The sequence below is a fragment of the Mus caroli genome, unplaced genomic scaffold, assembly GCF_978045245.1.
Source record: "Mus caroli unplaced genomic scaffold, Mus_caroli_1 scaffold_19, whole genome shotgun sequence".
In the NCBI taxonomy this organism is placed as follows: Eukaryota; Metazoa; Chordata; class Mammalia; order Rodentia; family Muridae; genus Mus; species Mus caroli.
Window position 1 is genome coordinate 32,054,809 of NW_028227274.1, and position 27,229 is coordinate 32,082,037.

A 27,229-nucleotide genomic window follows, 5' to 3' on the forward strand; every position below is an offset into this window, starting at 1 on the left:
GCAGAAAAATGGCTGAACTCGGGAAGACGCGTTTCCCCCTGCGGCAGGAAAAGCCTACAGCTAACATATCACCTCGACTGCTCCTCACCGCTCGGTTAGATAAACAGCGGAGTCGCTGGCCACTTCACTCTGCCTTTCCGTTTTACCCTAGGCAGCGCCTAGCCCGCCCACAAAGGCTTCCCGGGCTGTTTCTCCACAGCCTCCGTCTCCTCCCAACACTGTTAAACCCCAGGCGGGAGTCCCGAAAGCGACAGGAAAGGCAGATCTATGAGCTCTGCGCTCCCCGACATCCCACTCCTCTCACGCCTTTCACGCCTGAGAAGTGGGATGCTAGTCTCAACTCTACAAAGGCCTTGACTATAAAAGGGGGGCCGATACTCACTGCCTGTCCCGGTCGCCATCTTGGCTTCGACGTCTTCAACGCTGGCGACAGACGCGGGGAACTCTGGGAAACACAGTGCGAATCCTTTCGCGGGGCCTCGTGGGTAATGTGGGTGGGTCAGTTTGCCCTAATAGAAGCGAAGTCCCTCTAGGAAAAAAAAAATCTCCTTTTTAACTAATAAAGGACAAGGGATCGCGGCTGAAGCCTCAGAAAAGAAACGTCTAGATTTAGAATTAAGCGACACGAATTCCAGGATGAACAACTTGGAAATGTCAGTTGGTAACCCGGACCCACATTAAAAGCAAACGGCCTTCCGGTCGGCGCTGCCTCCTCTCTTCTGCTGATTGGGTCCTTCAGACTTTGCTTTCTGATTGGCCGGACAAGCCCAGCGCGCAGTTTAAAACATTGTAAGAGGAACAAAGCTGTTCCTCGTGGGCGGAGTTGTGCTCTCCAGCCGCAGGGGTCTTGGTGCGCGGGTGGGTAGAAGCTGGGATCCGAGAAGCGGCGAGGCAGACTGTCTTCGGGTGAGTGCAGTTGGGCTGGAGCCCGGGTTATCAGCTGCTGCTTGCGCGTCCGCAGAAGGCTCCTGTGTCTTCCATAATTCCCGAGGTCTCGTGGTCTTTGGAATAAGGTTGGAAAAGTACCCTTGGGATCCTAAAACACGTTCGCTGGCGGGCCTGTAGACCACCTCTGTAGAGCGTGGCCTTCTGTTCTGCTTTAGAACTAGGTATCTCTCCGTGCCTATTTACCTTCAAAAATGCAGCCTCTGGCTGTACTAGTTGTTCTCATTCTCTTCCTCTTAGCTAATAATGGTGTATAGTCTCTACCTAGTGTCCAAAGCAAGGGCATCCCACCCCACCCCTTACCAGGTGACTGTTTTTAACCTACAGGTTTGCAGGGTTTGTCCGTTAATATTCTACCTATCTTGTCTCTTATTAGACATTGACTGACGCTGCTTGTCATGTCTCACGGGATCCTTTCTCCGCCAGCGGGCTTACTCTCTGATGAGGATGTTGTAGACTCTCCCATATTAGAATCCACAGCTGCAGATCTGAGATCTGTGGTCCGAAAAGACCTGTTGTCAGACTGCTCTGTCATCTCTGCCTCTCTGGAGGACAAGCAGGTAACGGAGTTGAGTGGCTTAGGGGCAGAAAGTGGTATCTTCAGCTAACAGTTGTTTATACAAGGTAGTATGAGATCAAAAGCCAGTAATCCGGAAAAAATTAAAGATCAGTTTAAAAATTAAGGGTAAAGCTGGGCATTGTGGTGCATACTTTTAATCTCAGCACTTGGGAGACTGAAATAGCAGATCTCTGAGTTCAAGGCCTGCCTGGTTTACCAAATGAGTTCCAGGACAGCCAGCAATACACAGAGAAACCCTGTCTTGAAAAATCAAAACTGGGTTGGGAATTTAGCTCAGTGGTAGAGCGCTTGCCTAGCAAGTGCAAGGCCCTGGGTTCGGTCCTCTGCTCTGGAAAGAAAAAGAAAGAAAGAAAGAAAGAAAGAAAGACAGACCAAAATGCTGGGTGTGGTGGTGTACACAATCCCAGCACTCGGGAGGCAGAGGCAGGTGAATTTCTGAGTTCGAGGCCAGTCTGGTCTACAAAGTGAGCTCCAGGACAGCCAGGGCTGTACAGAGAAACCCTGTCTCAAAAAACCAAATAAATAAATAAATAAAATATTTATTTTGAGATAGTATTATAGTCAAGGCTGGCTTTAAACTTCGGATCCCCCTCTCTCTACCTACTACTGAGTGTTGAGATTAAAAGCGCACTCCATCATACCTAGTATATGGTGATTTTCTAACAACTTTGGTTTTTTTTGAGACAGGGTTTCTCTGTGTAGCCCTGGCTGTCCTGGAACTCACTCTGTAGACCAGGCTGGCCTCGAACTCAGAAATCCGCCTGCCTCTGCCTCCCGAGTGCTGGGATTAAAGGCGTGCGCCACCACGCCCGGCTGGCACACACCTTTAATCCCAGCACTTGGGAGGCAGAGGCAGGCGGATTTCTGAGTTCGAGGCCAGCCTGGTCTACAGAGTGAGTTCCAGGACAGCCAGGGCTATACAGAGAAACCCTGTCTCGAAAAACCAAAAAAAAAAAAAAAAAAAAAAAAAAAAGGTGTGTGCCACCACGCCCAGCCTCTAACAACTCATTCTTACTCAGGCAAGCCGGGATTGCAGGGCAGTGTTGGACAGGGAAGGGTAACAGAGTTCATGTGTGCTAGAATGATGTGGAACCAAAGAATGGCTGCACAGGACCACTTAACGCTTACTGAGGAATGAGGGAGCAGAAGCATGCTTCCTAGGATCTAGGCTGTTTGTCCTGGTTTACAGGTTAACTCTAGAATCTGTTACAGGCTCTACTGGAGGACACCTCAGAGAAGGTGAAAGTTTACCTTCGAATCCGACCGTTCTTGACTCCCGAGTTGGATCGACAGGAAGATCAGGTAGGATTTAAGGTGGATTTAAGGTAGTGGTAGGAGAGGCTCCCGGGAATGCTCCTTTACTCTGTTAACCCTGCTTTCTACCTTCCCAGGGCTGCGTCTGCATTGAGAATACAGAGACCCTTGTGCTGCAGGCACCCAAAGACTCCTTTGCCTTGAAGAGTAATGAGAGGGGAGTCGGTCAGGCCACTCACAAATTCACTTTTTCCCAGGTATGCAATACTGCTGTATGAACATTTAGGAAATGTATTTCTTTAAAGGATTTCTACTCGAGTGTGGGTTCTTGACATGTCTGTATTTGTAATTTTAAGGCCTTTTTATGTGCTAGTCAGTGTGTGGGATACTTTTATGTACATGAACCACCACTGATGTTATTACTATTACTCCTCTCCCTGGTAAGAATGCTATGGCACATATTACAGTGACGGCGATTGTGCTGAAGCTATAGAGCTATTCAGTGGTAAAGACAGAACTGAGATTTGGATCTACCGTCTCCAAACCCATGCTTACACCCAACTGTACAACCCCGCGTGTGTGCACAGCACTACACTTAATAGCATTCCTTAAGTGTTTCATTAGGATGAATTGTACTAGCAGGGGGCGATGGAGTCCATCAGGGAAACCTGCTTGAGCAGTCTCCAGGAGAGGATTGTATCTACCAGTCCGGTCCAGGAGACGATGGCAGAAACAATGTGGCTTCTGAGAAATCGGTGTCTTTCTAGATATTTGGGCCAGAAGTGGGACAGGTGGCTTTCTTCAATCTGACCATGAAGGAGATGGTGAAGGATGTGCTCAAAGGGCAGAACTGGCTCATATACACCTATGGAGTCACCAACTCGGGGAAAACGTACACAATTCAAGGTCAGTAGTGAGCTTCAGCAGGGTTGTCAACTGGCAACTTAGGGTTGGTTTTCCCTTTGAGGCCTTGAGTAAAAGATCCTATTGCTATTATTCCAGGTACTAGTAAGGATGCGGGGATCCTGCCCCAGTCCCTGGCTCTCATCTTTAATAGTCTCCAGGGCCAACTTCATCCGACACCTGATCTGAAGCCCTTGTTGTCCAATGAAGTAATCTGGCTAGACAGCAAGCAGATTCGACAGGAGGAAATGAAGAAGCTGTCCTTACTAATTGGAGGCCTCCAAGAGGTGAAATGCTCATGAAGTTGGGATAAATAATACAGATTTTAGAAAAGATTAGTGCTTATCTTTTCTCTGTGCCCCTTTAGGAGGAGCTGTCCACCTCTGTGAAGAAACGTGTCCACACTGAAAGTCGGATAGGTGCCAGCAACAGCTTTGACAGTGGCGTTGCTGGGCTGTCTTCTACCAGTCAGTTCACCAGCAGTAGCCAGCTAGATGGTGTGTACCATGAGTGAGCTCTATGCTGGGCAGTCAGGGTTGGGAGGGTCGGTGGGATATGACCCACTCCCTATTCCCAACAGCTGTAAGTGGTATAGATCAAAGACTGCAACTGGAATTTCAACTTTCTAAGTTTCTGTAGACCAAAGTAAAATGGTTATTTCCACGGTTAATGACATACATGTATATATTGGGTTTTTTCACAGAAACAAGTCAATTATGGGCACAACCAGACACTGTCCCAGTAAGTGTTCCAGCAGACATTCGCTTCTCTGTCTGGATCTCCTTCTTTGAGATCTACAATGAATTGCTTTATGACCTGTTAGAACCACCTAGCCATCAGCATAAGAGACAGACACTTCGACTGTGTGAGGATCAGAATGGCAATCCTTATGTGAAAGGTATGCAAAGGTAGAGGAGGTTGGCAGGAACCCTGGAGGGACATGGGGAAATTAGAGGAGGAGCCAAGTGTTCCCACCTTACTCTCTTGGCTCCAGATCTCAATTGGATTCATGTTTGTGATGTTGAGGAAGCCTGGAAACTTTTGAAAGTGGGTCGCAAGAACCAGAGCTTTGCCAGCACCCACATGAACCAGCAATCCAGCCGCAGGTCTGCTATGAGAATTGACTCTTGACTATATCTAGATAGCTTTAGCCTTCCACCTGATCATAGAAGTTATAATTTTTCCCTTTTCCTTTTCAGTCACAGCATCTTCTCAATCAGAATCTTGCACCTTCAGGGAGAAGGGGATATAGTGCCCAAGATCAGTGAGTAAGTTTTCCCACTTAGAAATTTGATCATCTTGGCCATGTGGTTATGGGGGCAGAAGGGAACTTCTCAAAGCAATTTGCTCTTTCCCTTCTTCTGATATGAACAGCTTGGAAGGGCCTTTCCCTAGAGAGAGGAATTATAGAACAAACCAAGTTCCTTACATCAGCTCCTATGCTTTACTCCAGACTGTCACTCTGTGACCTGGCTGGCTCTGAGCGCTGCAAACATCAAAAAAGTGGTGAGCGGCTAAAGGAGGCAGGGAACATTAACACTTCTCTGCACACCCTGGGCCGCTGTATTGCCGCCCTGCGACAGAATCAGCAGAACCGGTAAGCTGCAGGCTGCGGGGGCCTGGGCCTGGCCCTTTGCTCGGTTCCTGGTCAGCCCTGAGGGTGGTGCTTGGATGCACACGCCCTGCCAAAGGCTGCACTTATACTCAAAATACTATTTATCTAATTCCATGCAAGGTCAAAGCAGAACCTGATTCCTTTCCGTGACAGCAAGTTGACTCGTGTGTTCCAAGGCTTCTTCACAGGTCGAGGTCGTTCCTGTATGATTGTCAATGTGAATCCCTGTGCATCTACATATGATGAGACTCTTCATGCAGCCAAATTCTCAGCCCTAGCCAGCCAGGTGAGAAGCTATACACATGATTGTATTTTCCTTGGATGCAATTTTTTTTTTGGTCTTTTGAGTTGGGGTTTCACTGTGTAGTCCTGGCTATCCTAGAACTCACTCTGTAAACCAGGCTGAGATCCATCTGCCTCTGCATCTGGAATGCTTGGGATTAAAGGCATGGGTCACCACCACCCAGCAGGACTGGCAATCTTAAAATAGCTCTTAGGAGCCGGGCAGTGGTGGCGCATGCCTTTAATCCCAGCTCTTGGGAGGCAGAGGCAGGTGGATTTCTGAGTTTGAAGCCAGCCTGGTCTACAGAGTGGGTTCCAGGACAGCCAGGGCTACACAGCCCTGTCTCGAAAAATAAAAACAAATAGCTCTTAGGAACTAGTTAAGGAGTCAATTGAGATTTTTTTTCTCCCTCCAGCTTGTGCACGCCGCACCTGTGCATCTGGGAATCCCATCCCTGCATTCATTCATCAAGAAGCACAGTCCTCAGGTTGGCCCTGGCTTAGAGAAAGAGGACAAGGTCGACTCAGACCTTGAGGACAGTCCTGAAGACGAAGCTGATGTCTCCGTGTATGGCAAAGAGGTGAGGACACAAGGCAGCTCCGTTGTGGCAGCTTGGTGGCTGGACATGTGCCACAAGGTGTCCTGGTGGATATGGGGCTTTTTAAAAAGTGCAGGAGGGCTGGCTCATAGGTGTGGTCTTCTAGGAGCTACTCCAGGTGGTGGAAGCCATGAAAGCGCTACTTTTAAAAGAACGACAAGAAAAGCTGCAGTTGGAGATACAGCTCCGAGAGGAAATTTGCAACGAAATGGTGGAACAGATGCAACAGCGGGAGCAGTGGTGCAGGTACTGCTAGCCCAGCCCCTGTGACAGGGACAGCAGTGGGGTGTAGGCTGTTCTCCAGCTTCACTCAGGATCCTCACTACCACTTCCTGACAGTGAGCGTTTGGACAACCAAAAGGAACTGATGGAGGAACTGTACGAGGAGAAACTGAAGATCCTGAAGGAATCACTGACAACTTTCTACCAAGAGCAGATCCAGGTGAGTTTATCCCGGCCAGTCTCAACAGCCAGTCGGCTTCCATCCTTTGGGTCAGAGCAAACAAATGTCTACTTTTACTCTGTCTTGAAAAACCAAGCCAAACAAAACAAAGTCTGGCTGTCCTGGAACTCATGCTATAGACCAGGCTGGCCGTAAACTCAGATCCACCTGCCTCTGCCTCCTTGGGACTAAAGGCACACACTACCTACCGCCACTGCTACTGCCAGCATCTTATGGATTTCTGAGATAGGGTCTCACTATTGTCGCTCTGGCCAGCCTCAAACTAAGTTTTATAAACTCTAGAAAGAACAGTAGTATATACTATAATTAATTTTTATTCGGTTCCCATAGTATCGTGAAGCTATTGAGTTTAAGTTGAGGGGTGAGCTCAGCATGAAGTGTGCTGCAGGCTAATGTCAGCATGAATGGTACGGACAGGACGCTTAGGTTCTTTTAGTCTGCTCCTCTGGCGTTTGTCTGACCCTGGACAAAACTGTGCTCTCTCCTTCCCTCTTAGGAGCGGGATGAAAAAATTGAAGAGCTAGAAACTCTGTTGCAGGAAGCCAAACAGCAGCCAGCGGCACAACAGTCAAGGGGGTGTGAACTGTCCCTCCTCCGGCGGTCACAGAGGCTGGCAGCATCTGCCTCCACTCAGCAGTTCCAGGAAGTTAAAGCTGAACTAGAGCAATGCAAAACAGAGTTAAGCTCTACCACTGCAGGTGAGGAAGGCAAGAAGCCAGGCAGTGAGAGTGGGCAAGGGAAAGCTGGCATTCAATCAGTCCTGACTCCACCTCTGGGCCATATCTACCCAGATCTCACTCTGCTGCTGTTAAAGCCCAAAGCTGAAAAACCCATGCATTAAGTGTAAGTGTTATCTATATATCCTGTGTTTCTCCCCTCAGAGCTGCACAAGTATCAGCAAATGTTGAAACCGCCACCCACAGCCAAGCCTTTCACCATTGATGTGGATAAGAAGTTAGAGGAGGGCCAGAAGGTATTTAACCTTAATGCATTTCAAAGGCCTGTATCAGGGGTTTAAATGAGAGTAAGGTATTTTTCTTTTTTGCAAGGGTCTGAGGAATGAAAGCCAGCTTGTTTTTGCTTTTTATTTGTATGTAGTGATGTGGAAGACAGAACAGTTCTCTCTTCCCACCATGTGGGTCCTAGATGTAACTCAGATTGTCGAGGTTGGGTGCTAAGCCAGCTCACCAGCCTCCAGCTTCCCTAAGTTTGTCTTCAAATGGCTGCTGATTGATTTTGGCCACAATCTGATTCCTACCCTTTCAGAATATAAGGCTGCTACGGACAGAGCTCCAGAAACTAGGACAGTCTCTGCAGTCAGCAGAAAGAGCCTGTTGCCACAGCACCGGAGCAGGAAAACTTCGTCAAGCATTAACCAACTGCGATGACATCTTAATCAAACAGGTGAGGGCAGCCTAGCCGGTGTATACGTGAGAGGGAAAGAGAAGAACCAGTGAAAAAATAAAGCTAACGTCCGGGCTTTTTGTATGCTAAGCAGGCACTCTACCACTAAGCTATGGCATTTCTCATTGCTAATGGTACCTGATCTCTTAAATGATAAATGTATGTTTTAAACTAAATATAGCATACCCAATAATTATGTTTTAACTTTTAATGTTCTTAGAACCAGACCCTGGCTGAGCTGCAGAATAACATGGTGCTAGTGAAACTGGACCTTCAGAAAAAGGCAGCCTGCATTGCTGAGCAGTATCACACTGTGCAAAAGCTCCAAGGCCAAGCTTCTGCCAAAAAGCGGCTGGGAGCAAACCAGGAAAACCAGCAACCAAATCATCAACCCCCAGGAAAGAAACCATTCCTGCGAAACTTACTTCCCCGAACACCTACCTGCCAAAGCTCAACAGACAGCAGCCCTTATGCACGGATCTTGCGCTCACGGCACTCTCCTTTACTCAAATCTCCCTTTAGCAAAAAATACTAAAGTTGTGGGGATGAAGATGCATGGTTGTTGCCCTGAGGTTGGCCAGCTGCTCAGCTGATAAGTCTCTTTTAAGCTTCAGCACATACCCAGAACTGTATTCAGAATTATTGTATTATAATCACCTATATAATCTTGTTTTTTTATGCACAAATATTATATGGAATAAAGACATTGTTTATGCTTTTATTTGGATTCCAAATTTAGAAAAATATAAAAAGGGGGACAGAAAATTGATATAAATACCATCTGGCCTGTTAGACCCTTGGACAGGAACAGCAGAGGGAACCAGCCTAATGGAAATGAGTACAATTTTAATTGATACCCAAGAGGCTTGGATAGCTTTGTCTGGCCAGGAAGTTGCTATGTCAAAACATCCACCTGCCTGTCTCCAAATGCTGGGATTAAAGACATGAACCACTACACGGTACCCAGTTAGTGTTCCTTCCATTAAAAGGGGAGTAAAATGTTCTGAGTACAAGAGAAGGAAGGCTAGCTTCTAACCACGGAATGATCTACTGCACAAGCTCATTGTAGCAGACATCAAGCAGATCTGAAACCTAGAAAAACACAGTGAATTCTTCAACCTTGTAGATAAGGTTGAAAACCAAATTGGAGATAAAAAAAAAAAAATTACATCAAGCATTTACTAAAAGATACCAGCATAGACTTTAATATCTGAAGTAAAAAAGTTCCTTTCAAAAATGTCCATGAAGTTCTCTCCTTGTGTTGCTTCATCATATATAGTTAGCATGGCCACAGTGGCCATCTGGCCCTCATGTGAGCCACAGTCCATGCTCACTGACTCTCACTTGGAAGATTTTAGGAGGCTGCTTTTGAAAACTCCAAGATCATATGGATAGCTCCACTCTAAACCTAATCTCTTATCCGAACAGTACACTCAGTAACATAAAGGTCGATCTAGTCAGGCCTCACTCAGCATTCGCCTGTAGTGCTATCATTATTAGGGCGGCTGAGGCAGAAAGGCCACAGGCTAGGATACACAGAAACCCTGTCTTAAAAAAAAAGTCCTAGCTGTGCTCCCTGCGTGCAGAGGACAGGCACCAAGCCTGGTGAGCTTCCCTCCGCCCTTGTCTACCCCTCTCAGCAGTGCTGAAACCTTGCTTCCGTGGCATCACTGCTGGTTAAGTGTAGTAAAAGGGATTCCTTGGGGGAGTGGAGTGGCTAGAAAGGCCAAGACCTGCCACTCTGAATAGAAGGGAGCATTGCTAGCTGGCTGCAGAAGGCCATCTTTCCCCCACCATATTTCTGCCTGCCTCTGACGGTGGTTCCATAGGCTGCCCCTCAGCCGTTTCTGTCTATAGAAATGAGAAGAGCTTAGGTCCTTGGGAGAACAGACGTGACTGTTCTTTACTGCAGGTGAGGTTTACTATTGGTCTAGCAATGTGCTGACGTGAGAGTAGTCGACTATGGTGTGACTGAAGACAGGTTGAGTGGAGAAACCCTGCGTGTGGGCGTGTTGTTTGCAGACAGTGAGGCGGGGAGGAAAAAGGTACCCGGCGTGTCTGAGGTGGGCGTCTCCCCTTGGTTCCTCAGCTGCAGGATCTGGCGGAGCAAGGCCTTACCTTCTTCCCGGGTCTGAAACAAAGTCACAGCTGTTTCAAAATATATTCAGTGCTAATCTCAAGAAATGATTATTAAAATACTGTTCAGATCATTCCTTACAAATAAAAGGAGTTCTGCCCCCTTTTTAAAAGGTACTATTTCAGGGCTACACAGAGAAACCCTGTCTCGAAAAACCAAAAAAAAAAAAAAAAAGGTACTATTTCACAGATGACTTCCACAGGTCAAAGCAAGCTCTACACACCATGGTAAAGACCATCTATTTCGGCCTAAAACCCAAACCCTTTAAAATCTAATACTCACATCATTAAATGCACAACACTTTTGGGCACAAGTTGAAGCTTCATCCCACAGCTTGCACTTAAAATAGTACTGGGCCAGGTATCGGAAGGCTGTGCTCTCCTCCAAGTGCTCCACGGTCTCCTAGATAAGGAAAGCAGGCGTGACCGAGGTGACAGGAGCCCATCTGTGACAAGGCTCTTGTGCTCTGACACATACCCCACAGGAATAGATATCTTGGATGTATTTGATGTAACACTGGGCAGCCTGCTCTGACTCAGTCAACTGTTCATGAAGCCTACAAAAGAAATTGAGCTTTAAATAAGTCAGGCCACATAGCAAGTCAGAAACTAAAAAGTAAAGATGTAATTAAAATCAGAAATGACAGGTAAACAAGTAAAATTTAACACAGATACCACATTGAGACCCAAAGGACTGTCAGTGCCCACCAAGTATAGGAGCTAAATTCAATAACACAGAGGCAGGCTGAGTTTAAGGCCAGCCTGGTCTACAGAGCGAGTTCCAGGACAGCCAGGGCTACAGAAAGAAACCCTTTCTTGAAGAACTTACCTTGGCTTACATTGGCCAGAGAGACTGGCCATTGCAAGTTGATGAGGCTCCAATGAGTATATGGACAACAGAAAAAAAAATTTTTTTTGGTGGGGGGTGTCATGGGGAGGGAGGACAGACATGGGAGGACTGAGAGGTGAGTGCGATTGGGTTGCATGATGTGAGATTCCCAAATAATCAATTTTTTAAAAAAGTGACAGCTCTCTTAGGGTCTTGTTCTCTTTCTTATCTCTCCCCTCTCTCCACGTGGCCATGGCCGGCTTCTACTTTCTACTCTTCTCCCTCTCTCTGCCTTCCTACAATAAACACCTTAAAACCAAAAAATAAAAAATAAAAAAGGGACAGGTGTCTTAACCAGGGCTACAGAGTAAGTAAGACCTTGTCTCAAGACAAAACAAACAAACCCAAAAAGCCACCACCACCACCACCACCACCACCAATAGTTGTTAAAGGGCTGGTAAGGCAGCCCTTAGCAGCAGATAAAGGCACTTGAAGACAAGCCTATTATTAACTCTGTTCAGTTCCCAGGACCCACATAGTGGCAGGAGTGAACTAACTCGCCACAAGTTGTCCTGTGACCTCCAGACACACATGCACACACATACAAAATTTTAAAAAATGTTAGCCAGGCGTGGTGGCACACGCCTTTAATCCCAGCACTTGGGAGGCAGAGGCAGGTGGATTTCTGAGTTTGAGGCCAGCCTGGTCTACAAAGTGAGTTCCAGGACAGCCAAGGCTATACAGAGAAACCCTGTCTCGAAAAACAAAAACAAATAAACAAACAACAACAAAAAAACAACAAAAATATTTACAAAAAGAGTAGTTAACTAAACTGGACAATTAGATAATAAATGCTTTCAAAATTTTCCTGTTAATACCAGTGAGACTAAGAACTATACCAATAGCCGGGCGTGGTGGCGCACACCTTTAATCCCAGCACTTGGGAGGCAGAGGCAGGTGGATTTCTGAGTTCGAGGCCAGCCTGGTCTACAAAGTGAGTTCCAGGACAGCCAGGCCACACAGAGAAACCCTGTCTCGAAAAAACAAAAACAAAAACAAAAAACAAAAAACCAAACAAACGAAAAAAGAACTATACCAAATGACTGACTACTTCTGAGTTCTAAGCAGTGCTCCCATGCAGTCCTCCCATGCACACAGGCAAGTCCTCAACCACTGAACCACACTGCTAGTCCAGTCCTGTCTTTTTCAATTCATTTTTCATCTCTTGCCTCATAGGAAATCTATTTCCAATGCAAGGTGAAGTGGCACTCTCTACAGTCAAGAGTCTAGGGCTAGAATATAACTCTGTGTCTAGCCTGGATAAGATTCTGGGTTTCTCCCTACAACTTGAGGGAGAAAAAAAGAAAAGAAAATGGTGCTCAATTGCTGAGCCAGCATTTCTGCACCCCGCTGACTCATTTACAACCAACCACCGCCCCAGGAGAACAGGCCTAAGCACCCCAAACATCCACTCACTTGGCCAGCTTTACCAGAGCCATTTTCTCCACGTCTCCCACGGCATATGCTCTCCAATAACACTGTGAACAGAGTGAAGAGACGCCTCAGACCACTGCGCATGTGAAACAATTCATCACATTAGTGTGGAGGCCATGTGAGCCTTCTAGAAATGCAGGCTTGCAGACTGAGGAGTATCTCCTAATGGTGATAGTTCCAGGCTACATGAAGACATCCATACTGATAATCTCAACCTACATTTCATTTTATATTATATAGCTACAAGATATTCTTTTTGCTACACATAGATCAGAATACAGAAAAACAAACAACAATAAACAAAACCACAGTACATACAACCCAAGCTCCTTTTAAACAGCAGATTTCTGCTCAAATTCTCTAGGCTACAATTTGAGGTACCTTTTTGGCTTCCACTAGTTGATTGAGCTTCTCATAACATTCTCCTAAGGCAACCAGCATGCGAGAATCATTGGGACTATGAAAAAGAGTAACATTGTCAGACCAAAGACTTTACTAATACCTCAAGTCTTCAACCCAAAGATTAGTCTCTACTGTGTCCATGCTATTCCAAATCTATGCAAGGACTGTCCCTCAACAAAACAACACACTTAATTACTTTACTTTATGCTTATCATTATCCTATAAACTCATTAGTAGAAGACACTAAGTAAAAATGACTAAGCCATTCCCTTTAGGGAGAGAGAAAGAGACAGTGTCCTATCAACCCTTCCCACATTGTCCAATAACCAACTTACCGAAGCTGGTGGGCCCGTCTATAATAATAAAGGCAATAAAATGGCATTTTAAGGATTTCATAGGTCTGTCCAAGGCCATACCAAGCTCTGTAGTCTCTCTTGTTGACCTCAATGGCATGTCTAAAAAACAGACAAAACATGGCAAAAGAATTAAAGTTAGCAGCACAGAGACCAACAAGCAGCTCCCACCACTGCAGGAATGGGATCTGCTCACCCCTGCCCCCCGCCCCCCATGCTCACCGGTAAGCCTGAATAGCTGCAGACGTGTTCTTCATCTCCATGTACTCATGCCCCATCAGTGTCCAGGCCCCAAGGTACCGAGGATTCAACTTTAGGGCTCTCTGAAAATACAAAGCTGCTTTCTCATGCTGGGAGCGTAAGCTGTAATAATTGCCTAATTAAAAAACAAAATAAAACAAAATGATCCCTAGTAAAACACACACACACACACAATTAAAAGGGCTGGAGAATGGCTCAGTGGTTTAAGAATATTGACTGTTCTTCCAAAGGATCCAGATTCAGTTCCCAGCACCAGCAGGGCAGCTGGCAACCCCTCTATCCAGTGCTATGAAATCTGGCATACTTTACTGACCTCCTCTTGTACCAGCACATATATTTACATATATTTATATAGCCAAAACCTAATAAACATAAAATAAATAAATCTTTTAAAATAAATAAAAATAAACATAAAAAATTAAAAACTGTTCCCCTCATTTCTTTATTTTATGAAGATAACAGTTTCTTGGTTTTTTGTTTTGTTTCATTTTTTGAGACAGACTTTCACTGTATAGCCTTGACTGTCCTTATAGAGATCCACCTGCCTCTGCCTCCCAAGTGCTGAGATTAAAGGCATGTGCCACCATCATCTGGCTAGATATAGCATTTATATACATTTTTGTAATATAAGAATTTTCTAAGCCATCTTTAGATTGGTAATTTTTTTTTTAAAGATTTATTTATTTATTATATGTAAGTATACTGTAGCTGTCTTCAGACACTCCAGAAGAGGGCGCCAGATCTCGTTACGGATGGTTGTGAGCCACCATGTGGTTGCTGGGATTTGAACTTTGGACCTTCGGAAGAGCAGTCGGGTGCTCTTACCCACTGAGCCATCTCACCAGCCCTAGATTGGTAATTTTTATTTGTTGATTTTATTTTACTTTTTGGTTTTTTAAAACAGTGTTTCTGTGTAGCCATGGATATCCTGGAACTCATTTTGTAGACAAGGCTGGCCTCCAACTCACAGAGATCAGCCTGCCTCTGCCTCCCAAGAGTTGGAATTCAAGGCATGCACCACCACACCCAACTTGACTTTTGTTTACATTAATGGTTCTAAACTATATTATTTTAAATCTAGACTTCAAAGGAATTTCTCAAAAGAACTAAGGAGGTAGAGCAGTTCTATACTACTGTTTGTGTAAAGAAAAGAACAATTAGGATGTCGCAAAGCACAGTAAGAGTCTAAAAGCCACCTGTCTTACTGAGTCATAAATGAATAAGTAAACTACAGTAGACCAAACAATGGGACATAATCCAGGAAGAAAAACCATTCCTTTAGAAGCTGGCTGGGTGGCTGGCGAATGAAGGCCTCAAATCCCAGCATTAGAGGAGACAGCAGGTCTAGGCAGCCAGGAAAGAGAGAGGAAAAGAGAGCTAGAGATAGACAGACAGACAGACAGAAATTTGCTACCTACAAGAAATCAGACAACAATATCTTTGCTGATAGATTCCAACTGTGATGTTACTAACAAAATTGTAAATCTACAAAAATCTGTTCAACCATGAACCTAAAACAGGTAAGTCCTGTGGTTTGCTAACTGTTCCATCAAAGCTTTTCTCAGCCAGACATGATGGCCCACTCCTTTAGTCCCAGCACTCCAGAAGCAGAGGCAGGCAGATCTCTGAGTTCAAGGACAATGTGGTCTACAGAATAAGTTTCAGGGCAATCAGGGATACACAGAGAAACTCTGTCCTCAAAAAACAAAACAAGCCGGGCGTGGTGGCGCACGCCTTTAATCCCAGCACTCGGGAGGCAGAGGCAGGCGGATTTCTGAGTTTGAGGCCAGCCTGGTCTACAAAGTGAGTTCCAGGACAGCCAGGGCTACACAGAGAAACCCTGTCTCGAAAAACCAAAAAAAAAAAAAAAAAACAAAAAAAAAACAAAACAAAACTCAAAAAAGGAACTAGACTATTACTGAAAATTGAAGGGGTTTTCTTTTTTAAAAAATTGTATTTACTTTGTCATTTATCTATGCCAATGAGAGAATCCAGTGCCTAGGCAAGCACTTTGCCATTGAACCAAAGTCCCAGTCCCAACACAGGTTATAGGGTGAGACCTTACCTCAAAAAACAAAGTAACTTTTCCTTTATGTATAAATTATATGTACACTAATAAGCCAGCCAAAACAGGCAGCACAGTATGTACTATGTCAACTTGCAGAAAATGTAAGATACTATTAAGTACAATAATGAAAATCTGAAGTAGTTATATAAAGGAGTCCGTTTTGGTAATCCAGTAACAACAAAAACTCTTCATATGTTTTTAAAATGGCTTCAGTTTGTTTAGATATCAACTTTATTAACTGTTTATATCTGATTATTTAAGTTCAAACTCAATTTCATGTTTACCTAGAAGAAAGCAGTAGGATTTTATGCCCATTATAGCCATGTACACATGTCTGTACTCAGGAGGCAGCCTGGTCTATACAGTCGGTTCTAGGACAGCCAGGGCTCTGTAGATAGTCTGGCTTTAAAAAACAAGGCTTTCCCCTGCACCCCTGCAGTCTCAGTACTGCATAGGCAGTCGGGAGACTAAGAAACTCAAAGTCATCCTTAGCTACCCAGTGAATCCGAAATATAAGAAAGATCCTGCCTCAAGCAAGAGAAAGACAAGGTGGGTGGGGTAGCACATGATAGTAATCCTGGCATTTAGAAAGTGATAGGAGAATCAGTAGTTCAAGATCATCCTCCACAGGTTACATTCCGGGCTGAAGCTACCAGAAGCTGAGACAACTGTCTCAAAAGAAAACAAAACAGCAAGCCAAACAGAGCGAGAGAGGTGCCTCAGCAGCAAGGGGTGTAAACTGATTTTGCAGGAGACCCTTGATCCTTAGTACCTAGCCCCTATGTCATGAGGCTCATAACTGTTGTTAAATCCAACTCTAGGGGGATCTGACGCCTTTGGCCTCTGAGGACAGATACCAGAACTCATAGGCTGAGCACAAACAAACATTTTTTGAATCAAAATTTCAAAAGCAAGCCAGACATAGAAGCTCCTATCAATAATCCCAACCCTTGGGATCTGAGGAGAAGCAGCAGAGTGAGCTAAGGAGTTTACATCACTTAGGATAGGGTGAGACTCACTCACTCAAAGAACCTCTCGCATGGGTCTGGAGTAATAGCTCATCAGATCAGAGCAGAGGCTACTGTTTCAAAGGACCTGGGTTCAATTCCCAGCACCCACGTGGCTGCTCACAACCACCAGTTCCAAGGTGCCAACTCCTCCCTCCTCTGGCCTCCACGGACACCAGGCATCTCAAGGAAATAAAGCAGCTTTACATGTAAATAAAATTTAAAATTAGAAAGAAAAAAAGAAAAAATCTCTAAGAAGGCTCACAAGTTAAAGGCACTAGCTGCCAGGCTGGACACCCTGAATTTGATCCCTGGAACCCTCATGGGAGAAAGAGAACCTCTTCAAGTTGTCCTCAGACCTGCACAGTGCACTTTGGTACATACATGCATAACCACACACAAAAAAATATCATAAAAGTAATTATAAAAGCAGGGCTAGGCCGGGCGTGGTGGCGCACGCCTTTAATCCCAGCACTTGGGAGGCAGAGGCAGGCGGATCTCTGAGTTCGAGGCCAGCCTGGTCTACAGAGTGACTTCCAGGACAGCTGGGCTACACAGAGAAACCCTGTCTCGAAAAACCAAAAAAAAAAAAAAAAACAGCAGGGCTAGTAAGATGGGTTTTAGGCCAGTCTATACAAATGCTTGTGCTTATGTTCAGTAATCCGTTACTGTCTCAGAATCAAAACAAAACAAAACAAACAAACAAACAAACAAACCAAGGTAGAGCCAAGTCTGGTGGTTTTGTCTTGCCTTTAATCCCAACATCTAGGAAGCAAAGGCATGCTATCTCCGTGAGTTCAAGGCCAGCCTGGCTACACAGCAAGTTCCAGAACTATATATAATGACACTGTACTGGCTAGTTTTGTGTCAACTTGACACAGCTGGAGCTATCACAGAGAAAGGAGCTTCAATTGAGGAAATGCCTCCATGAGATCCAACTGTAAGGCATTTTCTCAATTAGTGATCAAGGGGGAAAGGCCCCTTGTGGGTGGGACCATCTCTGGGCTGGTAGTCTTGGTTCTATAAGAGAGCAGGCTGAGCAAGCCAGAGGAAGCAAGCCAGTAAAGAACATCCCTCCATGGCCTCTGCATCAGCTCCTGCTTCCTGACCTGCTTGAGTTCCAGTCCTGACTTCCTTGGTGATGAACAGCAGTATGGAAGTGTAAGGCGAATAAACCCTTTCCTCCCTAACTTGTTTCTTGGTCATGATGCTTGTGCAGGAATAGAAACCCTGTCTAAGACACATTGTCAGAAAATTGAATAAAATAAAAGACAGAGACAGAGAGAACTTAAAAAAATAAAAGTAGTTAACGCTCACCAATTACACAGCATGTTTCTACTCGGTATTTATCAATTTCACAGAGGTTATGCGCCAGGTAACTCAATTCAGACTTCATGCTCTGGGAGAAAAGAGGAAGACCACATGAGCCTGAAAAAGCACCCTGAAGTTGTTTCTTGCTTAGCTAGTGCAAACACGATTATCTAATGCAGGAGTTTCATCAAGAGAAACAAATTACCCTGACATAGAGAAGGTTGGAGAATGTGTCCATATTTTCAATCCTGTAAGGATCTTGTTTCCTCAGCTCATTGAAAATAGAAAGGGCTTTGTCGATATCTGCAGAAAGAAAGCAGAGTCTAAAACCCACCTGACTGCGCCTCTGCCTCTGCCGGCACCCAGGGTTCTTAGTCACTCACCTCTGATATTGTGATAGGCAACTGCAATTTGGGAAACAATGTACGAGCTCTTGGAAAAGCCCACATCAATGAGATGCTGATACTTCTGCAGGGCCTCCTCTATCAGCTGCAGTTCTGTGTATATATGAGCCAAGAAGAACTCTTTCATCCAGGTGTCAGGCAAAGACAGGAACTTCAGCTGGCACCAGAAGAGAGGTACACACTTACTATAATCTGGTCTTTCTCCCCAAAAGAACACCAAAGAAAAATCACTGCTTTCTAAAAGGATTCATCACTAAAATTTTATTAGAACACCTGTAAATAAATACAGGATAATCCCACTAAGTTTGACTCAAGCATAATCGGAGAGAATGGCTCACTGGGATAGACTTAAAAAACAAAGCAAAACACAAAACAACAAACAAAAAAACACTTGAGAATAATTAGAATCTAAATAGGAAGAGGGAAGAGAAAAAAATAAAGCCATCTAGGCAAGAGTAACAGTAAGACTGTGAGCACAAGGAAACAAGCTTGGCTCTTTCTTAAATCAGCACTCAGGAGGCTGAGTCAGGAGGATTGCCATGAATTTGATACCAGCCTGGTCTACATAGAGAGGCCATCTTAGAAAAAGAAAAGGAGCTATGTATGGTGGTACACACATTCTTTAACTCTAGTGCATGGGAGGTAGAGGCAGGAGGATCCCTGTGAGTTTGAGTTTACATAGCAAATTGCAGGACAGCTAGAGCTACACATAGAAGCAGAGAAAAAAAAGAAGGGGATGGGGGGAGAGGAGGGAGGGGAAGGATGGAGAGGAGAGAGGGAGGAAGGGAGGGAGTAGGCATGGTGGAGCACGTCTCGAACCCTGGCACTTGGGAGGTATAGGCAGGAGAACCTCTGGGAGATACTGAGGCATGGCCTACACAGACAGTTCCAGGACAGCCTGGGCTACATAAAGAAAATTTATCTCAGAGAAAAGGAAAAAAAAAAAAAAAAAAGGCCCTTGAGCAGACCTGGATTCAGTCCCCAGCACCCACATGGTGGCTCACAACTGCCTGTACTTTAGGGATCCTGACGTCTTTTTCTGACCTCCTTGGATACCAGGCGCACATATGGTGCACATACATTCATGCAGGCAAACATTCATATTCATAAAATAAAACCAAAATTTTTTAATATTAAAAAAAAGTAATTTTGGAGTGGGACGTGGTGGCGCACCCCTTTAATCCCAGCACTCGGGAGGCAGAGGCAGGCGGATTTCTGAGTTCGAGGCCAGCCTGGTCTACAAAGTGAGTTCCAGGACAGCCAGGGCTATACAGAGAAACCCTGTCTCGAAAAACCAAAAAAAAAAAAAAAAAAAGTAATTTTGGAAATGGTGTAGACAATGACTCAGAAATGAAAGAGTGTAAACCAGAAACTACAGAGAAGTGTCTCCAATTAAGTAATCCAGACCTGAGATGCTAATAGAGGTGACAGGCAGCGAAGAGAAAGACTCCTATAGAAAGGGAACCATGGCACTGGTTCCTCGTGGATAAGAGACAGGAGAGAAGACGGCAACAGACTTGGACGTGCTGAGACGGATGTGACGATTTATGATACATGGCAATGGGAGCGCGTTCTGCTCACTGAAGGATCTAGTTAACAGTTACTATGAGCAACACCAAATGCACTCACTCCCACTGCTACTTGGGATCCTTGAATAGTGAGAATAATGACCAAATTGGAAAAAAGAAAAAAATCTCATAGGCAAGAGAAGAGAGGTTTTGATATGCAAGATGAAAATCTTGCTTTTGCATATTTTGAGGTCAGGAAAGCATAACATAGGGGTGAATACAAATAAAGATACATTTCAGACACTGGCTTAGCAGCACAATTGTTGGGAAAGGGAAGAATAAACCCACTTTTAGTTTTTATTGTATTTAAAAGAAGATCTCAAAATATAGCCTTGGCTGGCCTGGAATTCGAAATATTGATCACAATAGCCTTGAACCCACAAAGATCTATCTGCCTCTCAGGTGCTGGGATTAAAGGCATTCACCACCACGCCTGGCCCACCTTTAGCTCTTTAGAGCAAGAAAAGGAAGTGGGTTGTGCTTGATCAACAACTGAAGGAGGACAAAATGAACACTCTAAACAAACCCCACAGACATCGACAATAAAAAAGATCTCAGGACAGGTAGAGTGGCAACACCTTTAATCCCAGAGTCTGGGAGACAGCCTGGTCTACATAGAGCTTCAGGATAGCCAGGGCTACATGGAAAGCCTCTGTCTCAAACAAACAAAAAGCCAGGCATGATGGTACACACCTACACTCCCAGGCTTCATGGAGGCAGAAGAACAACCAGGTTAAATAAACCCTAAGTTACCTCGTGAGTTCCAGGTCAGCCTTTACAGGCTGTTCCAAAAAATACCAACAGCAAAGAGCTAGCTATGAACAACTGCTACAGTGGTAGATAGCACTCTGTCCCCACAAGATTATCACAGATTACAAAGGGTTCCCCATGAAGCTCACATCAGCTTACCATCTCTTTGTCTGTGATCAGGTTACACAGCTCCAACCAGGCTCCCCAGTGCAAAGGCAAAACATGAGTAGCCTCCACAAACACATCAATGGCCTCTTTCACTAAGTCCAGTTTCCGAAGCACCACCCCATACCTGGAAAAGAGGGAGGTTAATGCCTGAGGACGTCTCCTCTACTCAAAAGGACAAACATACAGCAGAACACTCCACAGCCCTGGTACTACTCACAGGTAAAGGCCGAAGCCATCAAGTCCCCGAGCCTGGTGCTTCCGGCTGAGCTCCACTCTCAGTTCTCTGAGAGCCTCGTTTTTGACTTGTCCTTTCTCTAGGGGTCCTAGGGGAGAATAGAGGATGCTCAGCCTCAGCCTCTGTCACACACACACACACACATCCTCTCACACACACATCCTCTCACACACTCACACACACACACACACATCCTCTCACACACTCACACACACACTCACACACACACACATCCTCTCACACACTCACACACACACACACATTTCTGTTCACATCAACCAAAACTCTGCCTGCAGCCTAGAGTAACTACAGACAGCCCACTCACTCATACAATCCAGTTACTCTAGATGATGGCTGGTGTAGTCCACTTATCAATGTTTACAACTCAGACGAACAATTTTCCACCTTAGGTTGCAGAAAGCAAGCACGATTCAAGCTGGCCAAGCAAACCCACAGGCTGATTCTCACAGCAGCCCTCGGGTGGAGCTGGATGACAGCGGTGGCTGAGGGAAGCCACTCTCCGTCAGTACAGGCTGTGCAGTCTTAGGGTTCATGCATGTTCCTGCATGGGGGTGGCGGGGGCGGGGTGGGGGATCATACCTAGGCTATCAACTGTTTCGTCATCCTTCTTCTTCTCTCCAGACTGTAAGGGGGGAAGAAAGAAATCAACGAATAGGGTTTGGGTTTTTGTTGATGGTTTCTGTTGTTGTCTGGTTTATTAGAAAACCACCAGCTGGTTCTATCTACAGGGCTAACTAATGCCTAAGCAAAACAACCTCACCTTATAAACAACCATTCATTCAGGTGTTCCCACTGAATAAATATGGAATAAATTAAGCACCAAACACTTAAATATAGTAAATATAGTATGAACTACAGATATGTAAAAATATGAAAGCCGGAGCCGGGCGTGGTGGCGCACGCCTTTAATCCCAGCACTCGGGAGGCAGAGGCAGGCAGATTTCTGAGTTCGAGGCCAGCCTGGTCTACAAAGTGAGTTCCGGGACAGCCAGGGATATACAGAGAAACCCTGTCTAAAAAAAAAAAAAAAGAAATACAATGAGCTCTTGTTGTTACTAAGAAATAAATGTGGGAGGAGTTGGTGGCTCTTACTGGAAGCAGAATGCCTCATGTTGATTAAGTGTGGAGAGACTGCAAGAATAGAAAACCAAATCATTTTGCAACATTGGGTAAAAGTACTTTGGGGGAGAAAAAAAGTCTATTTCAGGTAAAAAATAAAATAAAATCAGCAATGACTATTGTGGCTGACCACTGTAGCTCAGTTTTAAGAGTGCCTGCCTACTACAACTGTGTCAGCTTACTCTGCTTGTCAGCTTATGAATCCAGAACAAAAAATGGGTAAGAAACAGCAGACACCCCAAATGAAGAATGTTGTTTTTGTTTTGTTTTGTTTTTTTAAAAAAGGAGTCAAACTAATCCCAGCACTTGGGAGGCAGAGGCAGACAGATCTCTGTGAGTGAGGCCAGCCTGGTCCACACAGTGAGTTCCAGGACAGCCAGAGCTACCCAGAGAAACTCTGTCTCGAAAAACAAAATGATAAGCAAATGAATAAAAATGTAAAAGGAAACAGTGAGCTGGCTCAGCAGGTGAAGGAGTTTGCCACCAAGACTGATGGCCAGAGTCTGATTCCCAGAAGTCCACACAGCAGAAAGACCAACGCCCCCAGCTGTCCTTCATGTGCTGACATACCTACCTCCCACCAAATAAATAGAAAAAAAAAAAAAACAAGTAAACGGAAAGCATTAATAAAGACTAAAGCAAAAAAGGGGTGGGAGTGTAGCTCAGTGGGTAAGCCTGCTTGCTTAGCATGTAGGAAGCTTTGTGTGTGAGCCCAGAACTGCACGGACTGACAGCAGAGCACACACCTGCAAGCCCAGCACAGGGGAGGCACACAGGTGAGAACCAGAAGAGTTTAAGATCATTTTAGGCTAAATATCAAGTTGAGGGTCAGCCTGGCAAAACTCCTTTTGGAGTTTTGAGGAATCCAATGCCCTCTTCAGACCTCTGCTGGTACTAGGCCTACCTATGGTGCACACACACACACACACATATGCAGGTAAAACATCCATATATATATATATATATATATATATATATATATATAAAATTTCTTTTTAATTAAAAACTTTCCTAAATATAGATGCTTCACCGAAAGCAGACAACATCTTAAGTGGACCTCACCAGGTATCTGGAATACATGTACAGGAAATAGGCTTTCTTGCTATTGCAGCCGTGAAGGAAATGTGCCGCCCGGTCATACTCTTTCACATCAAAGTAGGCCTTGGCCAGGGTGTAAGCGTCCACATCCTGCGCGTCCTCCTACAAGGAACAAGTTATGTGAGTGGTTAGGTCTCAGACAGCCAGAGCTCACCTAGGGAAAGCACAGTCGTTAACTCTGAGATACAGGAAAGAACGATTATTTCCCCTCCCCAAAATGTGTGCATGCACTTATACAGCTTATACAGTATTTTAGAGAAATATACCACATAGAATGCCAAACAACTGTTTTTCCAAAGTATTTTTTTCAAGATAAACAAATGGAGCTTGGCACAGTGACACCTACCTTTACTCCCAGCAGTTGGGAGTCAGAGGTAGGCAGATCTCTGTGAATTCAAACCAAGCCTGGTCCACAGAGTAAGACTCAGGAGAGCCAGGGCTATAGAATAAGACTTAAGTCTACGGCCATACCACCCTGAATGCACCTGATCTCATCTGATCTCGGAAGCTAAGCAGGGTGGGGCATGGTTAGTACTTGGATGGGAGAGCGCCTGGGAACACCAGGTGCCGTAGGCTTTAACTAAAAAAAAAAAAAAAAAAAAAAAGGTTGAGGTCCGGGGAGATGGCTCAGTGAGTAAAGTGCCTGCTATACACACATGATGAACTGAACCTGGCCCTCAGCACATAGAAACCAGACATAGCACCATACAATCGTAACCCCAGTGCATGCCTGTAATCCCAAGATCCAGCAGGAGGACAAATTCAAGGCTCTCCTCAGCGTTTGTGTGAGGCCAGTTTGAGGACTCAGCAAATTTGAGGCCAGCCTGGGCTACAAGAGGCTCTGTCTCAAAAGAGAAGGAAGAGTGAGGAAGGCAAGGAGAAAGGGAAGAGGCAGAGAGAGGGAAACAAGGTTACCCTCATTACTACAGTGGGGAGCACCCCTGCCCAGCACACACACGTTTGCTGGGGCCAGCAAGATGGCTCAGAAGGTAAGAGCTCTTATCTCCAAGCCAAGCCGGAAATTTCCAGGACCACGAGTTAGACAGGGAGAATTAACTCCTATAGGCTCTCCTCTGACCTTAACATATGTGACATGGCATGTGTGCACACACATACAGATACAATAAGTGAATAAAGAAGATTATACATGAATGATGATGAAATTCATCCAGGCTGGGTAAGGTACCTATAATTTCAGCACTCAGTAGGCAGGGGAAGGAGGGTCATTTAATGGCCAAGGCCAATCTGCTCTATGTGTATGTATGAGACCAGCAAACACTACCAAAATATTATGCAAAACTATATAAACATATGTAGTGGTTTGAATGTGCTTGGCTCAGAGAGTGGCACTATTAGGAGGTGTGGCATTGTTGGAGGAAGTGTGTCGTAGGCATTGAGACCCTCCTCCTAGCTGTCTGGAAGACAGTCTCTTCCAGGCTTCCCTCAGATCAAGATGTAGAACAGAACTCTCAGCTCCTTCTCCAGCACCAAGTCTTCCTGCATGCTGCCATGCTTCCTGCCATGATGATAATGAACTGAACCTCAGAAACTGTAAGCCAGCCTCAATTAAATGCGGTCCCTTGACCTTGATCATGGTGTCCACAGCAATGGAAACCCTAAGACAACATACATACATATAAAATATAATTATTCATAACTTTTCATATATACAAACCTTCATAACTCAGAGTTTCACTACGTGGATTATATGCCTTGGAATTTGTCTTTGGGAGCCAGCAGGATGGCTCGGAGGGTAAAGAAGCCTGTCACCACACCTGGGGACCTGAGTCTGATGCTTAGGATCTACCTGGTAGGAGAGAACCAACTCCCTTCATCTTCACATCACCACATAGCATAATGGTGTAGAACTTTAATCCCACCACTTATGAGGCGGAAGCAAGCAGATTTCTGAGAGTTCAAGGCCAGCCTGGTCTACACAGCAAGCTCAGGCATCTTAAGGTTACTACTCCTGTGCTCAAACATCATAACCAAAGCAACTTGGAGGGGAAAAGGTTTACCTCACTCGCAGTTCCATACTGTCAAAAGCAGTGAGGGCAGGAACTCAAGCAGGGCTGGAACCCAGAGACGGGAGCTGGTACGGAGGCCATGGAGGGTGCTATTTACTGGCTTGTTCAACCTGCTTTCTTATACTACTCAAGACCACCAGCCCAAGGCAGGGAAATAAGGGGCCCTCTCTGATCAATCACTAATTAAGAAAATGCCTTACCGTCAGATCTTACAGAAGCATTTTCTCAATCTAGGTTCCTAATGAAGCAGGAAGACGGCAAATTTAAGCCCCGTCTAGGCCCCTCAGTGAGACTCTGTCTCAAAACAGAGTGGACTGGAGAGACAGTCCAACAGTGATGAGGACAGGTTGCAACTGTAGAGGACCTGACCCTGATTCCAGCACCTGGGAGGTCACTCATAGGGTCTCTGACGTCTGCTGGCTTCCATAAGCACCAGAAACGTGTGTGTGCTGCACACATGCATGCAGACACACTCCCACACATAAAATAAAAATAAATCTTTTTTTAAAGTAGAAAGAGAACTGCCAATATAACTCAGTGTTAGAGTGCTGCTTAGCACAGTTCCTAGGTCCAGTACCTACCTAAAAGAAAAAAAAAAAAAAAAGCACCCAAAGTTTTAATGTTTACTCTAAACTTTAGATAAAGGTTAAATTAGTTTTAAAGGTTTCTTCCATGACAGTCCTTAAAATAAAAACAAACACTTGACAAATCAGCAAAGAGGCTGCTAAGTCAATACATCTCATAGCAAACTGAAGGCTATTAACCTTGCTGATAGCTACCACTTCCTAGTAATTCAGTGATGGCCAGGGTTCTATAATGTCTATAAAACCCAAGTGTTACATGAGTTCTTCAACACTACACACTTTTCACTTATCTAGTGTGTGTGCGCGCATACATGCCACACCATGCCTGTGTCAGCCAGGAGTTAGTGCTCTACCTCCACGTGGTCCAGGAGACCAACTCCAGTTGTCAGCCTCTCTCCTTGGATCTGACATGAAGGTGGAGAGCAGACAGTGGCTGCGTTCCTCTCACTTGCTACTGTTCTCTGCTTACTCACTCAACAGAGCTTCAGACTCCTAAGGACGTCCAAGTGCCGAGGCACCGTGACAGTCAGTACCGAGAAGTACAAGCCAATGAAACGGGTGCAAATCACAGGGATTTAAAAATATTATATATTTTTAAAAATATTCTATAGTTATATAGAATATGCGCACAGTCAGAAGTGGTGGCGCGGTAGCCATCATGAATGACACAGTAACCATCCGGACCAGGAAGTTCATGACCAACCGTCTGCTTCAGAGGAAACAGATGGTCATTGATGTCCTTCATCCTGGGAAGGCAACAGTACCAAAGACAGAAATTCGGGAAAAGCTGGCCAAAATGTACAAAACCACACCAGATGTCATCTTTGTATTTGGATTCAGAACCCACTTCGGTGGTGGCAAGACCACTGGCTTTGGCATGATCCATGATTCTTTAGACTATGCTAAGAAGAATGAGCCTAAACACAGACTCGCAAGACATGGCCTTTATAAGAAGAAAAAGACCTCCCGAAAACAGCGAAAGGAACGCAAGAACAGAATGAAGAAGGTCAGGGGCACGGCGAAGGCCAATGTTGGTGCTGGCAAAAAGCCAAAGGAGTAGATCTGTGGTGACTTGATGTTTTGCTGTGATGTGCAGATTTCTGAGAGGACAAATAAACTAAAAAGCTTCTACAAAAAAAAAAAAAAAAAAAGAAGAAGTGGTGGCGCATGCCTTTAATCCCAGCACTGGGGAGGCAGAGACAGGTAGGTTCTGAGTTTGAGGCCAGCCTGGTCTATAAATCAAGTTCCAGGACAGCCATGGCTGTTAACAGAGAAACTCTGGTTCGAAAAATCAAAACAACAACAAAAAGTTAAAAAATCTATATGCTTTATTTTACCCTCATTGCCTT

General features: G+C 45.0%; 4 protein-coding genes and 1 non-coding gene across 11 annotated transcripts in view; 3 read left to right on the forward strand and 2 right to left on the reverse strand.

Moving 5' to 3' along the window:
* Brd8 (bromodomain containing 8) overlaps window positions 1-588 on the reverse strand; it is a 43,961-nt gene extending 43,373 nt beyond the window's left edge. For all 4 annotated transcript variants that reach the window (XM_021150671.3, XM_021150676.3, XM_085833585.1 and 1 more), the window contains exon 1: window positions 383-588. In XM_021150671.3, coding sequence (XP_021006330.1) covers window positions 383-401 — 19 coding nt within the window. In that variant the 5' untranslated portion in view covers window positions 402-588. The remainder of the gene's footprint in view (window positions 1-382) is intronic.
* Kif20a (kinesin family member 20A) lies at window positions 1-8,742 on the forward strand. 3 transcript variants are annotated; one of them, XM_085833587.1, is made up of 19 exons: window positions 1-94; window positions 1,322-1,505; window positions 2,738-2,827; window positions 2,917-3,036; window positions 3,547-3,685; window positions 3,782-3,969; window positions 4,050-4,179; window positions 4,386-4,580; window positions 4,677-4,788; window positions 4,882-4,950; window positions 5,136-5,279; window positions 5,418-5,583; window positions 5,996-6,160; window positions 6,285-6,424; window positions 6,518-6,620; window positions 7,138-7,339; window positions 7,523-7,614; window positions 7,908-8,045; window positions 8,266-8,742. In XM_085833587.1, exons 2-19 carry the CDS (start codon window positions 1,344-1,346, stop codon window positions 8,578-8,580), a joined length of 2,670 nt encoding a protein of 889 aa, XP_085689713.1. In that variant the 5' UTR covers window positions 1-94; window positions 1,322-1,343; the 3' UTR covers window positions 8,581-8,742. The 3 variants fall into 3 exon arrangements, with proteins under 3 accessions (XP_085689713.1, XP_085689714.1, XP_085689712.1); XM_085833588.1 differs by lacking the exon at window positions 1-94 and adding an exon at window positions 609-653; XM_085833586.1 differs by lacking the exon at window positions 1-94 and adding an exon at window positions 612-906.
* Cdc23 (cell division cycle 23) overlaps window positions 6,938-27,229 on the reverse strand; it is a 22,345-nt gene continuing 2,053 nt past the window's right edge. The window contains exons 3-17 of one of the 2 annotated variants that reach the window (XM_021150685.3): window positions 23,234-23,371; window positions 21,632-21,674; window positions 21,014-21,119; window positions 20,788-20,920; window positions 18,290-18,467; window positions 18,112-18,209; window positions 17,913-17,994; window positions 13,482-13,635; window positions 13,242-13,361; window positions 12,886-12,961; window positions 12,487-12,548; window positions 10,660-10,738; window positions 10,465-10,584; window positions 10,095-10,176; window positions 6,938-7,299 (exon numbers count right to left, since the gene is read on the reverse strand). In XM_021150685.3, coding sequence (XP_021006344.1) covers window positions 7,289-7,299; window positions 10,095-10,176; window positions 10,465-10,584; window positions 10,660-10,738; window positions 12,487-12,548; window positions 12,886-12,961; window positions 13,242-13,361; window positions 13,482-13,635; window positions 17,913-17,994; window positions 18,112-18,209; window positions 18,290-18,467; window positions 20,788-20,920; window positions 21,014-21,119; window positions 21,632-21,674; window positions 23,234-23,371 — 1,482 coding nt within the window. In that variant the 3' untranslated portion in view covers window positions 6,938-7,288. Of the gene's footprint in view, window positions 7,300-8,743; window positions 10,177-10,464; window positions 10,585-10,659; window positions 10,739-12,486; window positions 12,549-12,885; window positions 12,962-13,241; window positions 13,362-13,481; window positions 13,636-17,912; window positions 17,995-18,111; window positions 18,210-18,289; window positions 18,468-20,787; window positions 20,921-21,013; window positions 21,120-21,631; window positions 21,675-23,233; window positions 23,372-27,229 lie in introns of those variants that run through there. The other variant, XM_021150684.3, reaches the window with a different exon arrangement.
* Window positions 23,727-23,845, forward strand: LOC115029898 (5S ribosomal RNA). The gene has a single exon (XR_003835476.1). It is a non-coding gene; the product is annotated as a 5S ribosomal RNA (ribosomal RNA).
* LOC110284786 (small ribosomal subunit protein eS24) lies at window positions 26,506-27,015 on the forward strand. Its single transcript, XM_085833375.1, has one exon. It carries the CDS (start codon window positions 26,539-26,541, stop codon window positions 26,938-26,940), a length of 402 nt encoding a protein of 133 aa, XP_085689501.1. The 5' UTR covers window positions 26,506-26,538; the 3' UTR covers window positions 26,941-27,015.